Source organism: Vitis riparia, chromosome 18 (genome assembly GCF_004353265.1).
Source record: "Vitis riparia cultivar Riparia Gloire de Montpellier isolate 1030 chromosome 18, EGFV_Vit.rip_1.0, whole genome shotgun sequence".
NCBI lineage: Eukaryota > Viridiplantae > Streptophyta > Magnoliopsida > Vitales > Vitaceae > Vitis > Vitis riparia.
Window position 1 is genome coordinate 14,411,890 of NC_048448.1, and position 22,332 is coordinate 14,434,221.

Sequence of the window (22,332 nt, forward strand, 5' to 3'; positions counted from 1 at the left end):
ACACCATATCACACCCCCCTTAAGGAATCAACCTCATATATGCTTTAAATTCCTTATCTTGCATACTCCAAGCTAATTTCTTACAAGTAGTTGTACTAACAATCTTAGTTCTATTCGCCACTGCTATCATTCGAGACTTGTCTTTTGTACTATACAACCTGTGTGCTTAGCCGCAATGACATCAAGAAAATTGTGGGTACTTCTAGAGTCAAAACCAAAATGACGACAACTTTTTTCTTGACATTACCTCTAATTCGCATAGTCTGATGAGAGGTGACTCCTATAATAGCATGGATTGACAATAGAGGCTTCTTCTTCTATCCTTCGGGCTCATCATTTTCACTAATCATTTCACCATCCTCCTCTCCTTCTAAAAAATAAATTTGTCTCCATTTATACTTATGCCCCCGTTCATATTTTTCGACACAATAGTAACATAGTTTTTTTTCCTTCTTGTCCTACATCTCAGCTTGGATATTTTCTTGTTTAGGGGAATTTGTCCAAGGGTTCCTCTTTCAACTTCTTGTGTGCGCTGTAACAGGCTAGCAGCAATTCATGATGAGGACTTGACTTCCTTAATCATCACCTTCATGTATTCTCTTGTAGTAAAGCCAACCCTATAGCTTGAATAAGAGTAGTATGTTAAAGTATCACCATTTGATTCTTGATTGCATTTCTCAAACCACTTATGAAACATATTCCTCTATTAAGCCTTTAGTCCTTACCATTAACACTTCAAACTACTCTTAATAAATTACACCAATGAGGTTTGCCTCAATTTAGTAATCTAGCCCATCAGATTGTCATACGTTCCAGGTCCAAGTTGCATAATTATATTTGCAACAAATGTCTTCCAATTTAATTCCTTAACGAAGGCTTCATAACCCTAGAACCATTGTAGAGTCTTGCTCTTCAAATGAATAGAGGCAATCTCAACCTTCTTTTGTTCCAACATTTCGTTATACTTGAAAAACCTCTCACGCTTGTACACCCAACCCATAAGATTTCCCCCTCAAAAGCTAGAAAATTTAATTGAAAAATTTTGGTTTGCATATGATTCGTGCCAAAAGTGAAACCCGTTCTTGGCTTGATTGCAATTAAACCACAAACCTCCATGGAAACCATTGAAACCAACGATTTTTCTATTAGATGATCAATGTTGAGGTTCATCGCTATCATCATTCGGGCTAACTCCTTCAATTCTAACGATTGTTGATTTGAGGTCTCCTTCAATTGCTTTACGGAATCCTCCAACGGATGAACTTCTTGTGTTCTAATCCCATCCGTCATCACTTGGTGTTAGGCTGTCGCTCTAATACCAATGAAACAGCCAAGAAGAAGAAGATATGGTATAAACAAAGAAAAATAAAACTTTAATTAAATAATCTTCTCATAATCCCTACCCAAAAGGAACCAGTCTCTTTTTACCCAAGAGTCATTGACTCAACAAAAATAAAAGTATAAATTACAAAATAAAATCAAATAAAATCTTAGTAATTACCAAACTTTGCTTATTCAGAAACACCTAAAATAACCAAAATAAAATCAAATAAATTGACGGAACCTAATTTAAAATGGGTTATTGCAAAAGTATTTTAAAGGTGGATTTTATAACCCTCGTTTCTTCCTTGAGGATCAGTTGGGGATCAACTGGTGCAATTCTCTTGGGTCAATTTCTCAATTGTGAGAACAAGAGGTGTAGAGCTTTTGACATGATCATGATTAATACTGCAAGTAGGGATGTCACAGAGAGGCAGCATTAAAGGTGCAATGACGTGATGGAGAAAAAGAAAATTTTGTTTCTTTTCTGCAACTAGCAGCCCAACTAAAAGAGAGCAGGTTCAGTCAACTCTATTATCCATGAAACCTGTATTACAAAAGAAAGTGATGGATTAAGACAAATATTGAGAGACCCATTTAATTATGCTGCTTGGCCTTTTCAAACATAGTGATTTTGTTGGTAATTGCTGGGTTTTGTGGCGCTTTCTCAAGGGTAGGTGTGATTTTGGGGTTCTGAAGGAGAGGGACAGAGGGATATCATAAAACGACGTGGTTGGAACTCTTTCTCACATTACGTTTAGGGGTTTAGGGTTTTTGCTTCTAATTAGCAGCAGGTAGGAGCTGATTGGGAGAGTGACAAATATGAGAAAAAAAAAACCCACCTGCATGGAAGCCATTTTTGGGCTAAGTTTCAGTAATGGAGGAGAAAACTGGCAATTCCTCAGTCTGAGCTCTACCTTTTTCTCAATTGGATGCTGTTTATGTAGGGCTTGACCAATCCAAGTTGAAGCCCTAGTTAAAACCCTGATGGAGCTAATTAATCGGATGTCATATTGCAGAAAGACCTTCTTACTCATTTTACTTGAGCCTTGAAAAAGTTCAGCAGATGGAGAATCACATTTCCTGAATCCTCCATTTGCTGGTTATAATTACAATTCCCCATCTCTCGTTGTAAATTCTCAGTTTATACCAATATTAGCTATCTCATCCTTGTCAAAAACAGCTTGCTCTAAATCTCTATTGCCTTCTAATTCGTGGTAACAGATGCTTTGCTTTGATATATGAACTTTACGCAAATAAAAAATAACATTCCATTTGGAATTTGTTTGATTAGTTATGTATTTAACCCCATGCACATGTACTTTGCAGGACAATTCAAGGGCTTTCCATGCATTGATTGAATATGGCTAATGACTAGTCAAATGAGTGTCCAATGGATAAGTCATAAGAATGAGGAAAGAGGTGTTTTCCTGGTTACTGGATGAGGTAGAGGCTGAATCTTTATGCTTTACTTAATGCCTGAGAAAGATTCTATGGAAATGATTTCTTCAAATATTACAGTAAGGGGGTGGTATGTTTCTTCCTCTATTGAAATTTTGATGAATAATTTCCTCTTGGTTTTGAAGTTGTGGTTTGCTACATTGGTGGATGTCATTGGCATTATCTGACTCTGTTTATCTATATTTCTTTTCTTCTTTGCATTTATTTGTCTGGCCCTTTTCCTTTTCTTGTTTGTGTCAAACATTTTCTGTTGATTATCTTTTGGAATGTTATGTTTATACAAATAACAGTGTGGCTTAGAACTGTTGTATGTTTGTAGTCTATTGCTCAAACCAATTGTCTGAATAAAATGCTTGGGTAATAACCTATTAATTGAAAGTTGTGAAGAACTCCCATATTGCTTTTGTGTGAATCCCATGGTTGATGTTTTTTTTTTTTTTTTTTTTCCATCATTTTGGAAGGGATCTGATATATTTTTTCAATAGGTGTAAGTGTGAGGCATACTTTCTGACCCCAACCAGATCCATCATTTTGATTTAAGAATTTTACATTTGCAGATAGACCAAGATGCTTTTGTTTTGCTGTTAACACATTTCCAAACAGTTCAGATAAAATGTATCAAGAAACATCAGCCATAGAAACATCCATATTTTCAGTCTGCAGATTAGGAACTTGTAGCTTTAATTAATAGGACATAAAGTTGAACATAAAAATTCTGCACTATCATGAAATAATATAGCTCACAAATCCAGTAGAAAAGCTTTAATATCATGCAACTTTGTCAATGCTTCTCTCATGATTAAACGATCTGTAGTTGAATGAGCAACACATGACAAACCAACATGTATTATGGCAGTAATACACTCTTCAGTTTTGATTTGCGAATGGGACAAAGTCTTGCTGCTATTAATGATGCTGTTAAAGTCACCAGAAGAACTAGTGAAGATGCTATAGTCTGTACAAGCATCATTGTTAAAAAGCCGTTTGTCAGCCATATCTAAAAATTGAGTTATGAGCTGAGCAGATGCCAACTTATGCTGATCTAAACCTTCCTGAAACATTTCATCTGTGGGTTTCTTTGCTGTGAAATTCCAAAGCTGTAGACATCCCTACTTGTTGAAATCCTGCTACCTAAACCACACTCTACAACAAAATAACAGCACATTAGAGTAATGAAGACCCACACTCAAAAAATTGTACTACTAATCATAAAGGGAAAACAATGATTAGGACAGTTTTAGTTGTGTGTGGTGCCTGGAGCAATGTAACAAATCGAGCCCTTTAGTCCAATTGTGCTGCTTTCATCCTCTGATGGATTCTTCCAAAGGAACCTTAACCTTGCCAGTCCAAAATCTCCCACATGGGCTCCCATATTATCATCTAAAAGTACATTTGCAGGTTTCAAATCACAATGGACAACAGGTGGATCACAGTCATGGTGCAGATAATCCAAATCTGAAGTTACATGTATTGCAATATTTAGTCTCTGGATCAGAGTCAAAGCTAACCCAGAATCAGTATCTTCTGGATACAGCCATTTCTCCAGGTTACCATTGGACATAAACTCCATAACCAAGGCCTTGAATTCAACCCTGCTTTTGTCAATGCTTGATCATGGTGATAACCTTCACAAGGTTTCGATGCTGAATGTTCCTCAACACTTCACACTCTGCATTGAAATTCTCAGAAGCTTCACCTTGTTGTAAGTCAGATAACCTTCACTGCAAAAATGGTGTTGACCCCATTTTCACCAGTTCTGAAAACTCCTTTATATTCAGATCCAAAGCCTCCCTTTACTACCAAATTTTCTGCAGAGAAATCATTTGTAGCAAGCTGGAAGTCAGAGTACGATATCTTTGGTAGCAACACCTTGAAAAGAGGAGATGAAAAGCTTGTTCCTCTCCTATATTTCTTGTTTTGGGAGATCAGCATCCGTGTGATACAGGCTGCACACATTAACAGAGCAAAGTTGGCAACTGGAATCACAATCTTGAGTATCAAATGCCTATTTGACTTCACTTTTGTGATGCATGTGGGGATTCTCAGCTTTCCTGCAGCCTCAGGGTCACTACCACAGAGCTTATTATTTCCTGTATGAGAAAGCCAGGTGAGGTTCATGAAAACACCTTTTCTTGGAACTGGTCCTTCCAAGTCCTTGAAAGACAAATTTAAGATCTGCAAATACAAAAGATCCTCTAACTCTTCGGGGATTCCCCCAGTCAGACTGTTGGAAGAAAGATCCAAGCCTCCAATGCTATTAATTTACCCTTTGACACTGGTATCTAGCCTGAGAGTTTGTTTGTGGCAATATTGAAAGTACAGAGACTTAGGCAAGAACCAATTGTTGAAATATTTCTTGAAAGCTGGTTATTAGAAGCATCCAGGACCTCAAGGCGTTCCAAAATTCCAACTAGGGCGGGTGGAGAACCACTTAGTTCGTTATGTGCCAAATACATCTCGATTATATCAAGAAGTCTGAAAATCTCCTTGGGTATGCTACCATTAAGCCTGTTCTGTCTTAGACTTTCTCTTTAAATTCTGGCACTTAGTATCATTACCTGTGAAAAGATTTTGGTGTACGTCTAAGGCCAAGAGATTTTGAAATCTTTCAAATCCTTGGGGAATGCTACCAGTCAGAAAATTGTTGTCGATGCAAAATTCAAGGAGATGAGTAGAAAGATTTGCAACTGAAGTTGGAAGTTTGCCAGCTAGCTGGTTATCATTAAGATATAGAAACTCCAATTGGGTACAGTTTACCAGTGAATTAAATACCTGAAGATTAAGCTTGGTGGTGGAAAAGAGATTATCCAGGCAAAGATGTAAGAGTCTAAGATTATTCATGTTACCAAGTAAAGGAACTGACCCTTGAAAGTGGTTTGAAGAAAAGTCTGGGAATTGAATTTGTTAAGCATTAGACAAAGAACGGGGTATTGGCCCTTCCGGCTGGTTGTGTGCTAAGTAGACTTCTGCCAGGTTTGGAAGTGCAAGGCCCATATCAGTTTGTATTTCTCCAACAAGCATATTTTGTGATACAGATAAGTAAATCAAAGAAGAAATGTTGTAGATGGAATAAGGGATCTTTCCCTCAAACTGATTCCCTGAGAGCTAAAGTTTTTGAAGATTATGGAGATGACCCAACTCATTTGGGATTTTGGCAAAGAATTGGTTTCTTTCTAGGCTGAGAACAGTTAGAGAGGATAGGTTTCCAAATGTTGGAGGGATTACACCTGTAAGGTTATTCACTGCAACGTCAAGAATTCTGAGTCTTGACAGATCTCCAAGATCAGATGGAAGGTTCCCAATAAGTTGGTTGTACTTGAAATAAATCTCCTCAAGATTATAACAATGACAGAGACCAACTGGAATTGTACCATTAATGGAGTTTCTTGCAAGGTTAATATTCTGAAGAAGTGACAGATGGCTAAAATCCAGTTGAATTTGGCCATAAAATGACTTGTTGTAAAGATCTAGCAATTGGAGGCAAGTGAGGTTGGAAAGGCGAGGGTGTATCATACCAGAGAGCCCATAACCAGCAAGACGAAGTGACCGAACTCTAGTTCCGTTGTTGGCACAAGTGACACCAAACCAAGTACAGTGAGATGAATTCAGGTTCCACCCAGAAAGAACATTTTGGGAGTCAGAGACTACGGACTTGAAAGATAGAAGTGCAAGAGTATCTGTATCAGCATCAACAGATCCTACCCTGTTCATGCTGCAATATAGAATAATTTGAAAGAGGAGGAGGATGAGCAATGAAAAATGGAGATGTTTCTTCATGTTCGAAAGAATGGTCATTGAATACAAGATTTGCAGTCTATATTTTAGCTGCCAGCACATGTTAAGGCCTGATGTGTGTAGGAGGATAACCATTGAAAAGTTGAATTCAATTATCAAACAAGGGCAAATTATTTATTAATCAGTCCCTGTTAAGAGCAATGTTACTTCCTCCTAACCATTTCTCTAACCAGGTTATCCTATCTGACAAGATTAGAAAATGACCTTAAATTTATACAATTATTTACTAGAACTAGCTTCTGTCTTATGCTTCATCCTTAGATTCCATAATGAGGGAAAAGCCATTTTTCTGTATTAAGTATCAAGAGGGAGAGTCAAGCTTAGCAGCAGTGGATGGCTGAAATCATTTGATCAATTCTGATTTCTGCAAAAGAAACAGAAATCTGTTGATTAATTGGTCGATTGTGCTCCCTTTTTTCTTGCTATGCAGGGTATACTTGAGAACATGACCTCTTGTGCATAGTTTTCCCTTTCAGATATTATTAGGTGGAAGATACCACTAGAACTAGTATACAAAGAGGGTGACAAGCAAGACTGATAGACCTTTGACTTTTTTGTGAGAATGTCTTATCAATGTTTGAAAAAAAAACATGTTATAATAATCCCAAATGCTGTCAAAGAAAAACAACTCTGAAAGTTTCTAGATGGATTGAATAGTCAATGGATTCATATCAACGACATTATTTCTTAAAATTATACCAAGGAGAATGTACTCGGTCCAAGTGCTATAAGAAGAATACTAATTTGAGATCTGTCCAAAATGTTAGAACTCATGAGAGTTTGCCTCTGAAGTTTGAAAAAGTCTTAGTTAGACTTAGTCTTTGTTATTGTTTCATTTCAGATTCTTGCTCCATAATTTTCTGTTTTCAGTTAGCAGAAGTAGGGCCAATAAAATCTGAAAGTAGAAGAGATTTTTTTGCAATTTCCGTTTGGTTGTAAGCCTATAAATAGGCATTCTCATTTGTGAAATATATGGGCGCCTTTCTTCAATTCTTAACTCTCAAATTATTTATTTTTTCTCTGCAAGTTCTAGTTTCTTTTACAGATTCTGACAGTGGTATCAGAGCCCTATTCCTACGGGTTGTGAGGCAAAGTTTCTTTGAGTGTTTTGAGTGCTAAACACAGTGAGTTTGAGATTTATATTTTTAGGTAATTGTGGTGCAAACATGTCTACTTTCAGCAGTACTTCCTCTGTTATTCCAGTGTTTAATGGTAAACACTATCACATTTGGGCTGTCAAGATGAGGTTTTACTTAAGGTCTCAAGGTTTATGGAATGTTGTGATGTCTGAAACTGATCCACCACCATTGGGAGCAAATCCTACAGTTGCTCAGATGAAAGCATATGAGGAGGAAAAACTCAAGAAAGACAAAGCCATCACCTGCCTACATTCAGGACTTGCAGACCACATCTTCACCAAAATCATGGACTTGGAAACACCTAAACAGGTATGGGACAAGCTCCAAGGTGAATTTGAGGGTAGTGACAGAGTCAAAATTGTCAGGCTCCTCACATTGAAAAGAGAGTTTGAATTGATGAAGATGAAAGACAATGAATCTGTGAAAGATTATTCTAGCAAGTTAATGGATGTTGTTTTTTAAATGAGGCTTCTTGGTGAGGCATTTACAGATCAAAAGGTGGTAGAAAAGATCATGGTTTCAATACCTCAAAAGTTTGAAGCCAAGATCTCTGCAATTGAAGAGTCTTGTGACTTGCAAAGTCTCACAATTGCAGAGTTAACCAGCAAGCTTCATGCGCAGGAGCAAAGGGTCTTAATGAGAGGTGATGAAGCTACTAAAGGTGCTTTTCAAGCAAATCATAAGGGAAAGAGTTCTGGAAACCTATAAGGAAAGAAGTTCTTCAAGAACAACAAAGGGAAAGCTGAAGGATCTTCAAGAAAAGGAAACTTTTCGCCTTGCTCTCATTGCAGCAGAACCAACTATGTTGAGAAAGATTGTTGATACAAAGGTTAACCTCTTTTTATTTGTATAAACTTGGCCACAGTGAGAAGTATTGCAGAGCCAAGAAAAAACAATCTCAACAGCAAACACAACAACATGCAAATGTGATTGAAGAAGACAAGAAAGATGATGAGCATTTATTTATGGCATCACAAGCACTCAGTTCTCATGAACTGAATACTTGTCTCATTGATAGTGGTTGCACCAGTCACATAACCAAACATCTATCAATTTTTACCTCCATTGATAGATCAATTCAACCAAAGGTCAAGTTGGGAAATGGTGAAGTTGTGCAGGTCAAAGGAAAATGGACAATTGCTATAAGCACCAAGAGAGGTACAAAAATTGTCACTAATGTTCTTTACATTCCAGAACTAGATCAAAATCTTCTTAGTGTTACACAAATGCTAAGAAATGGATATGCAATCTCTTTTAAAGAAAAATTTTGTTTTATCACTGGTGTACATGGAACAGAGAGCAAAAATTAAAATGAATGGAAATGGCTTTTATTTGAAGCTTGATTTAGTTGAAGGTCATGTCTTTAGTGCCAAGATTGATGAGAGTGTTGTTTGGCACAAAAGATATGGTCATTTCAACTTGAAGTCATTAAAGTTTATGCAAGAAGTTGGTATGGTTGAAGACATGCCTGAAATCACAGTTAATGCTCAAACTTGTGAAAGTTGTGAGCTAGGGAAGCAACATCGCACATCATTCCCTCAAAATATGTCCAAGAGAGCTACTCAAAAGATGGAATTAGTTCATTCAGATATTTGTGGACCAATGAGCATAGTCTCATTGAGCAACAATGTTTATTTTGCACTATTTATTGATGATTTCAGTAGAATGACTTGGGTTTATTTTCTAAAAACCAATTCACAAGTTCTCTCTGTATTCAAAAGCTTCAAGAAAATGGTTGAAACTCAAAGTGGCCAGAAGGTTAAGGTGCTCAGAATTGATAATGGAGGTGAATATACCTCAAAAGAGTTCAATGTTTTTTGTCAAGAAGCTGGAATTGTACACCAACTGACAACTCTATACTCACCGCAATAGAATGGAGTCTTTGAGAGGAAGAATAGAACGGTAATGGAGATGGCGAGGTGCATGCTATTCGAGAAGAAACTACCAAAGCTTCTATGGGCTGAAGCAGTTAGCACCTTAGTATATTTGCTTAACAGACTACTGACTAAGTTTGTTCAGAGCAAAACACCAATAGAGGCATGGTTTGGTGTAAAACCATCTGTTAAGCACTTGAAAGTGTTTGGTTCATTGTGTTACCTTCATGTGCCATCTATCAAGAGAGGTAAGCTTGATGAAAGAGCTGAGAAGGGTGTTTTTGTTGGGTATGCAATAGAATCAAAAGGTTACAGAATTTATAGCTTGAGTAGAATGAAAATTGTGATAAGTAGAGATGTGCACTTTGATGAAAATTCCTACTTGAATTGGGACTTGAAGAAGTCCATAAATGTGACCAAACCACTCCATCTATTCTTGAACCAGCAAAAGATCCACTTGATGTTGAAGCAACTTCAGACACACCAGTGCTTAAGGTAAGGCCATTATCTAATGTGTATGAGAGGTGCAATCTTGTACATACTGAGCCTACATGTTACACAGAAGCTGCAAGATTTCCAGAATGGATTGAGGCTATGAAAGCTGAAATTGATGTTATTGAAAGAAATGGAACTTGGAAGTTGATAGAATTACCTAAAGCTAAGAAGGCAATTGGTGTAAAATGGGTTTTCAGAACCAAATTCAATTCAGATGGTTCAATCTTTAAGCACAAGGCTAGATTGGTTGTGAAGGGTTTTGCTCAAGTTGCTAGAGTGGACTATGGTGATACATTTGCACCAGTAGCCAAACATGACACTATAAGGTTGTTACTTGCACTTGCTGGTCAAATGGGATGGAAAGTGTACCATTTAGATGTCAAGTCGGCTTTTCTAAATGGTATACTTCTTGAAGAAATTTATGTTCAACGACCAGAAGGCTTTGAGGTTACTGGGCATGAACACAAAGTGTACTAGCTGCAAAAGGCTCTCTATGGTTTGAAGCAAGCACCTAGGGCCTTGTATAGAAGAATTGACTCTCACCTGATCCAACTTGGATTTAGGAGGAGTAAAAATGAAGCTACTTTGTATTTGAAACAAAATGAGGATGGTTTGCAATTGGTAGTGTCACTTTATGTTGATGACATGCTAGTGACTAGAAGCAATGTATGATTGCTGGCTGAGTTCAAAATGGAAATGCAGGATGCAATTGAGATGTCTGACCTTGGCATCATGAACTACTTCCTTGGAATGGAAATTTACCAATGCAGCTTGGGTATCTTCATTTCACAGAGAAAAATATGCTGTTGATATTCTCAAGAAATTCAAACTAGAATCATGCAAAGAAGTAGCAACTCCGCTGGCACAAAATGAGAAAATTTCAAAGAATGATGGTGAGAAACTTAAGGAACCCTCTACATATAGAAGCTTGGTAGGCAACCTACTATACTTGACAGCAACCAGACCTGACTTGATGTTTCCAGTTGGTTTGCTTTCAAGATTCATGAGTTCACCTAGCAATGTTCACATGGGAGTTGCAAAAAGGGTGCTGAAGTATGTTAGAGGTACAACAAATCTTGGCATTTGGTATTTAAAGATAGGAGGAGTTAAGCTAGATGGCTATGCTGATAGTGATTGGGCAGGAAGTGTTGATGACATGAAGAGCACTTCAAGTTATGTATTTACAATCGGTTCAGGTGTCGTTGGCTAAAATTCAAGAAAGCAAGAAGTAGTGGCACAATCAATTGCAAAAGCTAAGTATATCTCCTTAGCAACTGCTGCAAATCAAGGAATATGGTTAAGGAAATTACTTATTGATCTAGGCCAGGAATAAAGCTCACCAACAGAGCTTTACTGTGACAACAAGTCAGCCATTGTCATTGCTCAAAATCCTGTCTAACATGGCAGGACCAAACACATAAATGTAAAATTTCATTCTATAAGGGAAGCTGAAAAGAATTCACTCGTCAAGTTGCATTATTGCTCAACTAATATGCAACTTGCTGACATAATGACTAAGGCACTTCCTAAATCAAGGCTGGAGTTCCTAAGGTTGAAGCTTGGCATATCCAAGGCAAATCTTAAGGAGGAGTGTTAAAACTCATGAGAGTTTGCCTCTGAAGTTTGAAAAAGTCTTAGTTAGACTTAGTCTTTATTATTGTTTCATATCAGATTCTTGCTCCATAATTTTCTGTTTTCAGTTAGTAGAAGTAGTGCCAATAAAATTTAAAAGTAGCTGAGATTTTTTTGCAATTTCCGTTTGGTTGTAAGCCTATAAATAGGCATTCTCATTTGTGAAATATATGGGTGCCTTCCTTCAATTCTTAACTCTCAAATTATTTTTTTTTTTTCTGCAAGTTCTAGTTTTTTTTACAGATTCTGACACAAAATAGGTGTCTGCCTAAATGGATTGATCTCAATACAGAAGAATTAATCCTTTTCAACAGTTAACTGTGATCCCTCCTCCCCTTGGTTGCCATCTCATTTTCTTGCCAACATTCCTCTCTCTACTATTCAACTTCTAAGTCAACAAGAGCCAGAGAGAAGTAGGTATGAATTCTCTCTGTTCTACACATCTATTTGATTGTCTCCCACCTTATATTCTAAAGGATCTTATTTTATTTTAGTGAATCCCAGGTGAAACACCTTATGTGGTACGTGATATGTAAACATAAGGTAGAAAGGAGAATAATAGAAAATCATATGATTGGAAAGCCCTTTCTAATCCAGAATTTGAATGAGACAATAAGTGTCCTTTTGATTGAATAAATTTTTGGGCTAGGAAAACTAGTAGAAATTTCTGCTCCTTTTAGTACCTTTATTTTTTGACTCATTATGAAATGAGTTTCCAAAATTGGGAAAGAAGTATTTTGAGTCAGAGTCTGGGATTTGAGACTTTAATATCTGATTTCCTTTATTTTCATTTTTCTTTGCTTTTTCTTCTGATAAGCAAAGTATTTCATAGAAAGGGCAATATAAAAGGAGGCAAACCCTATTACAATGAAAGTACATATGGAACAACTGAAAAACAAAATACAAAAAGCATCCCAAAACCAAGGATGGTTTTGTGTTCAGCATTTTCCATCAGCTTATTCTCTTTGTTCTTCATCAGCTGTTCACATATCCACATTAATCTTATTATGTGCATTGTGAGGTTGCTTGTGTTGCAATTCTCTTCTATTTTCTTTTTGCCATTAGAATCCTTGTTTGGGCCTTTATCACTGCATTCAGGCATTGCAAGCATGGAATTACTTGTTTTACATGGAGTATAGACCAAGTTCTGTGCACACACACACATTTCAATTGCCATTAAAAAAGAAACAAATTTGAAATATATCTACGTGGCTGACTGAGTAAATGGATACATGGCAAGGAGTGGTAAGGTCTTCTGAAATGAGTCATTACTAACGTGCCGTAATTGAGGGGCCACGGCTCTGGGCCTCTGGCCTTCCCTTCGGATGTGCTAAGCGCCAGCCATGTTGGGCCCATATAGCTCAATCCCAATATACATCACCCAATCTTCTCATAAACCTAAAAGACCATGATGCAATCTCAAATTAAATTTTAGACTCTGGAAGATCCACTTCGCTTGTCCCTTTTTCTTCTTGATTTCAGTGGTTGTGCATGCAGTTCTATATATGAACATTTAGTTTCTGAGAGTCACAGGGTTGATTGAACTTTAGGAATGGACATGGTGACTAATTAAGCAGCATTCAATCATCAATTGTCCACTTATATATGTGTTTTGACCATGTATAATTTTCATGGTGCAGGGCGAAGGTTTTTACGTGCATCCCTTCAAGCTGATTACAGTGGTGGAGGTTATGGGTCGGGACGGGGAGGATATCCTCCAAAAAATCCATAACTATCGAAGAAAAATAAAAACTCGTTCTGTTTCCCAATAACTTGGAGATGATGTTGTCTATGCGTGTTATCCTATGCTCAGCACCTGCAAATAATGTCATGTTTCATGGGGAATATGATGTTATGAAATTGTACTTTTAGAAGGATCAAATGTTATAATAAAAGCTGTAGTGAATGATACATGGTGGATCTCTCTGTAAACTAGATTGCATCACTGTGATGTTTAATTGATTTGAGTTATCAAGTATTAGAATGAAAAGGGTGGGCAACCCGACACGAGCAAGATCACGTCCCTCATTACGAGCTTTGCTAACATGTTAATTGAATTCAATCAACAAAACATTCAAATGGTGTTGGATTGATTATGCCTTGTATTCCTGTTCCTTCGGTACTTGATTTCTTCCTGGTCTTCTAGCTAGAGTTCATACTGAATCCCCATGCCATTTTCTGTGCAAAATCTGAAGATTCTGAATCTCTATAGGTTGTGCCAACAGGTTACAAGAAGAAAATAAGAAAAAATTCTGCAGTTTTGTTAGTAACAATAGTGTTTCTCAATTCTCCATTTTGGTAGAGATTTCTTAGGGAGCCAAGAAGAGAAAAGATTCAAAAAGTTTACTCTTTCAGCAGTCAGTAACCAAACCGAAAAGAAAGTAGGTCGAGTTAACTTTGTCACTGAGGGAGCTATAGTTTACTACATTTTGAAGAGTAGGGTTCTTTGCATGGTGCTGAAGGATTGAGACGACCATCTAATCCTACTTTTTGTTATTTGCACTTCTACAATGGAGTAATTATGTCGAGAATTCTTGGTAGATATGATTTCATTACTCCCCATTTTTGGCAAGCAGCAGAATGGGGTTCAATCTGTCTGACAATGTTTTCAGGTAAGTGGTAGGTTGGAAAGAATGAAAATGAAAGTGCAGTTTGATTTCTCAGTCAGGGTCTTGTGGGGTTCAATCTTTCCAAGTTGTAAGTTGTAACCCTAGTTAAAAACCTGATGGAGCTAATGGAATAGTATCTTTGAAAGTCAAAGGCACATGGCAGAGAAATTTTCTTCCTTCACTAATGCCTTGGAAAAGTTCGGCCCATTGAAAGGTACATTTTCCTAACCTCCAACTGATAGTTATAATAATCATTTTGTCATGATTTTGAATTTATAGCTACATTGTGGGTTGTTCTGGCAATTAAATTGCCCTGCTTACCTAGAGTGCTGTTGCTCTCAATATTGCCAGGAGAAATAGGGAATGTGCTATTCTCTGAAAGTTGATTCAAGTGGGTTGTGCAGGTAAACTTACCTTGATTTAAACCTTCCTGCTAAATTTCCTGTTCTGAAACCATTTGTAGAAGCTGAACTTCAGAGTAGGGCATCTTTGGTAGCAACCCCTTGAAAGAAGGAGATGAACAACTCATTAATCCCTTAAAATCATTAAATTGGGATGTGTATATGGGAAATTTGGCATGGCTATAAAAACTTTACTTCGTTACCATTAAAGAGTCACAATCAGATTAAATTGTAGCTCCAGAAACTTAGAGCATTCATACAACAACAGACAAATATGTAATAAAACTATGTCTGCAAGATAATTATTAAGACAATGGGAGGGATGAAGAGCCTCACAGCTCCAGCAGAAATTTTCTTATCTCTTGCAACTTGGTTAAAGTTTCTCTCATAGTTAAACGGTCACTAGGGGAATGATTGGCACAACACAAACCAACTCTTATTATGGCTGCCAAGCACTCTTCATTTTTATTTCGCCCGACGCTGATGGTACTGCTTGTGCTGCTGTGGTTGCTGTTTCCAGAGGAACTGATAAAGGGGCTAAGCTCCGAAGAATTAGAATGACTTAAAATCCCAGGATCAACAATTTCTGAAACTTGATTTGCTTGCACTGCCAATGCATATTTTTCTGGTTTAGACCTTGCTGAAAGATCTCATCAGTGGGCTTCCTTGCTGTGAATATCTCAAGCAGCAGAATTCCAAAACTGTAGACATCTCCATTTGTTGAAGCTTTTCCACCCAAACCATACTCTAATTAAAACAAATTGACAGCATATTAGAATATCAATACCAAGTCTAAACAACTAGTCGTTTTGCAAGTTCAGTTTTGATCAATACCTGGAGCAATGTAGCCAATTGAGCCCTTTAGTCCTATTGTGCTGCTTTCACTCTGTGATGGATTTTGAGAAAGAAACCTTGCCAATCCAAAGTCTCCCACATGAGCTGCCATATCATCATCCAAAAGCACATTTCCAGGTTTCAAATCACAATGGACTATAGGTGGGTCACAGTCATGGTGCAGGTAATCCATGGCAGAAGCCACGTCTATGGCAATATTCAGTCTCTGGATTAAGGTCAGACTCAACATAGATTGGGAGTCTTCCGGGTTCAACCAATTATATAAACTACCGTTAGACATGAACTCCATGACCAAGGCCTTGAATTCACCTCCTGTGTGATCAATGCTAGAGCATGAAGTGATAACCTTCACAAGGTTCCGATGCCGAATATTCCTCAGAGCTTCACATTCTGCATAGAAACTCTGAGAAGCTTTGCTCTGCTGCAGGTCAAGGACCTTTATAGCAAGGGTGGTGCCGGCTCCATCTTCACCAGTTCTGAGAACTCCTTTATAAACAGACCCGAAGCCTCCTTCTCCTATCAAATTTTCGGCTGCAAAACTGTTTGTTGCTAGCCGGATTTCAAAATAAGACATCTTTTCAGGAAACCCCTTGAAAGGACGGGAAATGAAACTTTCCTTTGTCCCCTTCTTTTTCCTTCTTCGGGAGACCAATGCCCATATGGAATAGAAGATTACACACATTAACAAAGTGAAGCCCACAACTGCAATGCTGATGGTGAGTCCAAAATGCTTGCTTTGCTTCTTCTTTGTACTACATGTATGGAGTCTCAGCTCCCTGCAACCTCTTGGTCACTTCCACAAAGCATATCATTTCCTTGGAGAGAATCCCAGCTAAGATTCATGAACACCCCACTCCTTGGAACTTGTCCTTCCAAGTCATTGAAAGACAAATTTAAGCTTTGCAAAACCTTAAGACTCCCTAAATCTTCGGGGATTGGGCCAGAGAGATTGTTGGAAGAAAGATCCAAGCTCTTCAATGCCACTAGTTTGCCCACTTTATCCGGTATTGAGCCCATTATTCCATTTCTTGCCATGCTAAGAGTCTGCAAACTTAAGCAGTTGCCAATTGTTTCTGTGATGTTTCCGGACAACTGGTTGTCAGAAACATTCAATAAGGAGAGCTGCTTCAGGCTACCGACTTCAATGGGGAGAGAACCCTGCAGAGAATTTTTTTCTAACCATAGTTTACTGAGACCAGAGAGTGAGAAAATCTCTATTGGTATGCTGCCATTTAGCCTGTTCCAAGATAGACCCAGGGTGTTTAATTGCTGGCATTCACCAATACTCACAGGGATTCTACCAGAAAACTGATTGTATCCCAATGTGAGCATATACAATTGTGTAAGATTCCCAAAGATATTAGGAATTTCTCCTGAGAACATGTTTTCGTGGACAAAAATTCTCTGCAGTTTGTTGAGTCTTCCTATGGAATTTGGTAGCTCGCCTGTGAAAAGATTTTGCTGCATAGTCAAGGATATGAGGCTCTGAAACTTATCAATTCCTCTGGGTAATTTCCCAGTAAAGAGATTGCTTTCAATGCAAAAATGTTGAAGATGGGCTGACAGATTTGCAACTGAACTTGGAAGGTCGCCGGCCAGTTTGTTGGAATTCAGAATGAGGCTTTCCAATAGGGTACAGTTTGTGAGGGAATCGAATACCTGAAGATTCAGCTCTGTGGTGGAAGAGAGATTATTCACTCCTAGATTTAGCATGATAAGTTTATTCATGTTCCCAAGGAAAGGAATTGACCCTTGAAATAAATTTGAAGAGAGGTCAAGAAACTGAATTTCTGAAGCATTGTTTAAAGAACTGGGTATCAATCCTTCAAAGCTGTTCTCAGCCAACAAGAGTTGCCTGAGATTAGGGAGAGCAAGACCCATATCAGTTGGTAGTTTTCCAACAAGATGATTTTGGGTTAGTGACAGAAAAGATAAAGAAGAAATGTTATAAAGTGAATTAGGTATCTGGCCAGAAAATTGGTTCTCTGAAAGGCGAAGAAGAACTAAATTATGGAGATTACCCAACTCCTTTGGAATTTCGTCACGAAAATTGTTTCTTCCTAGGTTTAGATGGGTAAGAGAGGTGAGATTTCCAAAAGTTGGAGGGATTGCACCACTAAGATTGTTGGCATACACATCCATAAATTTCAGTCTAGACAGATGGCCTAATTGAGATGGAAGGGAACCCACAAGTTGGTTCCTCCGTAAATTGATCTCTCTGAGATTATAACAATGGGAGAGCCCAGCAGGGATCTGGCCTTGGAAGGAATTATTAGAAAGATCTAAAACTTGAAGAGATGTGAGGTTGAAGAGGTGTGGAGGTATAATACCAGAGAGGCCAACTCCAGGCAGGTGGAGAGATTGGACGGTGGTTCTGTTCCTGGTGCAAGTGACACCAAACCAAGTACAGTGAGATGAGCTGGAGTTCCAATCTAAGAGAGCATTTTGAGGGTCCGAGACTGTAGATTTGAAAGACACAAGCGCCTGTTTGTTGGGGTTAGCATCTAGAGCTTCCACCGTGTTCATGCTGGAGAATAGAATGATTTGGAAATGGAGGATGAACAGTGAGAGATGGTGAAGCTTCTTCATTTTCAAAATGAAGGTGATGAGTGAAGGACCTTGGGTCAGAAAAATGCTTGTAAGCATTTTATAAAGTTGCCATGGATGGGATCATGCAGAATGATCATAGCAGTGGGAGGCTGCAGCCATCTGATGATAGGTTCTGTTTTTTCACAAAGGCTAGCTCATTTTTTCTATGACATGGGAGTCTTTCCCTTCCCGCCTGGTTGTTGGTATGCATGGAAAATATTCATGAAATTTTTGAAAGTGTATGGGTTTAAGAGAAAATATTAAGGTCATTCCCAAAAGTGCCAAGGAAAAGGGGAAAAAAAATATCATTTCCTTACTTTTTTTAATATATATATATATATATATATATATAAATGCTAAAAAAATTTCATCTCCAATTTTCCTATCAATATGTTTGGTTTTGAAAAATTGAAGGCAAAAAAATTGGAGAAGAAAAAAAAAATTAAAGTTAATAAATTATTTTTATTTATTTATTTTTATATTAAAAAATAATTTAATAGACTTTTAATTAATCTTAATTATATTAATTTTTAATATTCTCCTTATATAAATCTATTTCAATTTTTGTCCCAATAAATATTTGACATATTGTTAATATTTTTTAATATTTAAAATTTTTAATTATATTAAAATAACATATTTTGTGAATAAATAAATATTATAAATTTTTAGAAGTTATTTGTTTTTGAAAGCAAATTTTTTATTATTTTATTTATGTTAAAAAAAAAAAGGACAGGACAATACCAGTCATCAACCTGAATTTAAAAAATAAATTTAAATTTATCTTTAATCCGATTATTTTTCATCTCAACACGTGTATGGAAAAAAACCTGCCAGTCCGAAACACTGGTTCTCCTAAATCATCAGAAAAAGCGTTCTTTTTCCTTGGCCTTTTCATCTTATGAAAGTGTAACAGCTGTCATCTCTTTGAGTCAACCTGTACTTGAATCTTAATTGAAGTCAACAAAGGGCAACTTCTTGAGTTGACCGTCACAGGTGAACTGTACGCATGGTCTTTCATTTCCACACGGTGTGCTTCAAGTCAAGAAAAAGACCTTATGATTTTCTTGATCCCTTGAGAGCCAGCCTGTTTGTATAGGGTAAATATCATTAAGAAATAATTTTGGCTTGGAAGAAGGTTTACCGTTAATTACACGGCCCAGTAGATTTTTCTTCTCTTGGTTTGCCTATAAATATTGGAGCAAGCAAGTGCTATAGATCATCGTTCTCCATACTTGGCATGGTGAAGATGGCTTTCTTTAAGACCTCTCAAGTCATGTTGATGGCCATCTTTGTAGGCATCATCCTTCTCATGTCCTCTGAGGTCGCTACAGCTGCAACACTACTTAAATTTGGTCAGTATATTTAGGGGACTGCCCACGCATGTATTTCATATATGTTTCTGATAAACATGCCAGTGATGGCATCTCCATGTATCAAGTCTTATTATCCTTTTTATATATGTATGTATATAAGGTAGAGAAATGGTGACTAATATTTAAGACATGTGTCTACTTTGATCTGTCGCAGGACGAAGGGTTCTGGGTGTACCAATTGGCATGGACTGTGGTACAGACAACTATGGAGTCCCGAGCTATTGCACAGGAATGGGAGGATTTGCTGAGCCTCCGCCGCCATAGGGCCCATAACCATAGTTATGTAGAAATTCAAATAAAATTATGTAAGGGGATTATCAGAAAAATAATAGATCTGAATGATGATGTCAGCATTTGGATGTATAAGATTGATGAGTGTCTTAAAAGAGATGTATTTCAATTCTTGCTTTATTCTCTTTCTAGTACTGTTGGAGCTCATTTAATTCAGAGTAGAGAGTTTCTGTATGGGGTATATATCATGCAATATGGTAATGTCGTAGAATACATATGGATGCACTGCACAGTTAGGAGAAATGTGGTGATAGAACTACATTGTCATCAGTTGAGTTTCCATAGCATTGCCAGCGTAGAATTGCTTGTTCTACGTGGAATAGACCCAATGAAAGTGCTCAACATGTATTTCAATTGCGATTGAGAAAGAACAGAAGAAAAATTGAAATCTGTGTACATGGGTGACTGAGTAAATGGATCCATTTCAACGAGTGGTTGGTTCTTCTGAAATACAAGTCATTGGAGACAAATGACGCCGTAGCAACCTTGCTTTCATTGATTTGTCTTATATGCATGGTCTATGCACAAATTACTTGTCCCATCATTTTCATTACCACTTTTCTCCAACCACTGTTCTAAAATGATGCTTTGGCTGCTCCCGAAAACGCAGAGAAAATACTTCTTCCATAAGATTGGAAGAATACATGGTAGGTGTGTAAGACTGTAAGAGTACTTTCTATGACTCTTGGCTTTGGGTAGAGGAAGTGGAGGCCCACACGCACGCTCCACGGGTTCCAATTTTCAAATCTGTCATTTTTTTTACTCTTAAGTTCAACTAAAATTGTTTCCTTCTTGCTCAACCATTCATTTTTGTAGCTAGAACTTGGCCTGTAGAAAACCTCTCGCTGGGGTAATGTTTTTTTTTCCCTTGTGCCAACCATACTTTGCTTCATACTGAATATTAGAATGAAGATATCACCCAATCTTTTTGTGAACCTAAACAAACTGTAATGAAATTCAAATCAATTTTCACACTTTGGATCATCCACTTTGCCCTCTTATCTTTTTGAGTTTGATGGCTGTGCATGAATTTCAATATATTTGTTAGAGGTCATTTATTTATTATATTAGAATTATTATCCTTTTAGGAGTAGGAGTAAATTAATCTTTTTACTGTCTTTGATTGTAAGTCTATCGAAATTCTATTTGCATTATATGTATTTTTTTTTTCAAGCCTTCACAATTGGAAACCCTAGATTCTTTACCCCAATGATTCTTTGAACCCCATATGGTATTAGAGCATAATTGACTTTAATAGAATTATTGATTTATGATATCATTGAAGAAAGTTTAATCTTATATATAATTGTCTACTTGATGTTTTATCGTTTGTGTGAAATACAAGCTCACGCTTCAGAAAAATTTCTTATAGGTGTGAGGATAGACATAAATAGATTGAAAACCAGTTCTTCAACTAAAACTAAGCAATATGACTTTGACACAGAAGAGAAGATAAAGGAAGACCGATCCAATGGTAGAAGGGTAGCGATTAGAGAAGGGAAGCAGTGTTTTTGATTCTTCTTTGGTTTGTATTTGTATTTTTTTTTTTTTTTGTTTTTGGTGGTTATTTATTATTTTATTCATCATGATCAAAGAAAAAGATGACGTGTGAGATTGAATGAAAAAATTTATTCATATTAGAGTTATATGATGAAAATTAACTTCTCTTGATTAATTTTCTTAGAGTAAAGGGTTTGATTAAACTTTCAATCACTAGCTATCCACTTATTTGTTGTGTTTGGAGCATGGTTTAAAGTTGTAGTATCAAATATATAGTTACTTGAAAGATTCTCTAGCAATTAGTGAGTTTCTGCATCTTGGATTTTAATAATTATAGAAGTATATATTATGATTAATGATAATTGATAGTAACAAATTAAGAACTAAAATCTCTTTAATTTAATTAATTCATGCAAATAATAATTAATTATATTTTTTTAAAATAATTATACTTTGAGTTAAGATATAAGTAATTAATTTCCTAACATATTACTTTATACTAAGAAACACCAAATTATGTTTATATGTCATATATTATATTCAACTAGTTAATTATAATTAATTTAATTATATGATTTTATTATTATTATTATTATTATTATTATTATTATTATTATTATTATTATTATATCATGTCCATAGGATATGTATATCCAAGGATATCATATCTTATTATTATTATTATTATTATCCTATCCCACCAACCAAACATAGCATGAAAGAATATTGTGTAGGAATTGGAGGATATTTTCCACCATATGTTCATGCTCCACATGTAGAGGTTCACATCTTCCTCCAAATGGTGCTCATGCATCCTCCACCACATCTAGCAAGGGTGAATCAGGTGATCGTGCTCGAGTTGTGTTGTGTCAAAGTTCAAGCATTTTACTAAATAGGTTAACCTAGAATCAATATAAATAATAATCAGATTAAAAATATAAATCTAAATATGACCTAATTATTAAACATATAACATACCATGTAACCTATTTAAT

General features: G+C 36.7%; 1 protein-coding gene, 1 long non-coding RNA gene and 1 pseudogene across 2 annotated transcripts; 1 reads left to right on the plus strand and 2 right to left on the minus strand.

Annotated features, from left to right (window-relative positions):
• Window positions 1-3,521: 3,521 nt before the first annotated feature.
• LOC117905449 lies at window positions 3,522-16,344 on the minus strand (annotated as a pseudogene).
• A 5-nt stretch (window positions 16,345-16,349) lies between these two features.
• Window positions 16,350-18,107, minus strand: LOC117905450 (LRR receptor-like serine/threonine-protein kinase EFR). Its single transcript, XM_034818369.1, has one exon. The coding sequence runs from the start codon at window positions 18,105-18,107 to the stop codon at window positions 16,350-16,352; it is 1,758 nt and encodes a 585-aa protein (XP_034674260.1).
• A 1,234-nt stretch (window positions 18,108-19,341) lies between these two features.
• On the plus strand, window positions 19,342-19,943 carry LOC117907806. The gene is made up of 2 exons (XR_004650066.1): window positions 19,342-19,525; window positions 19,701-19,943. It is a non-coding gene; the product is annotated as an uncharacterized LOC117907806 (long non-coding RNA).
• The last annotated feature ends 2,389 nt before the right edge of the window (window positions 19,944-22,332 follow it).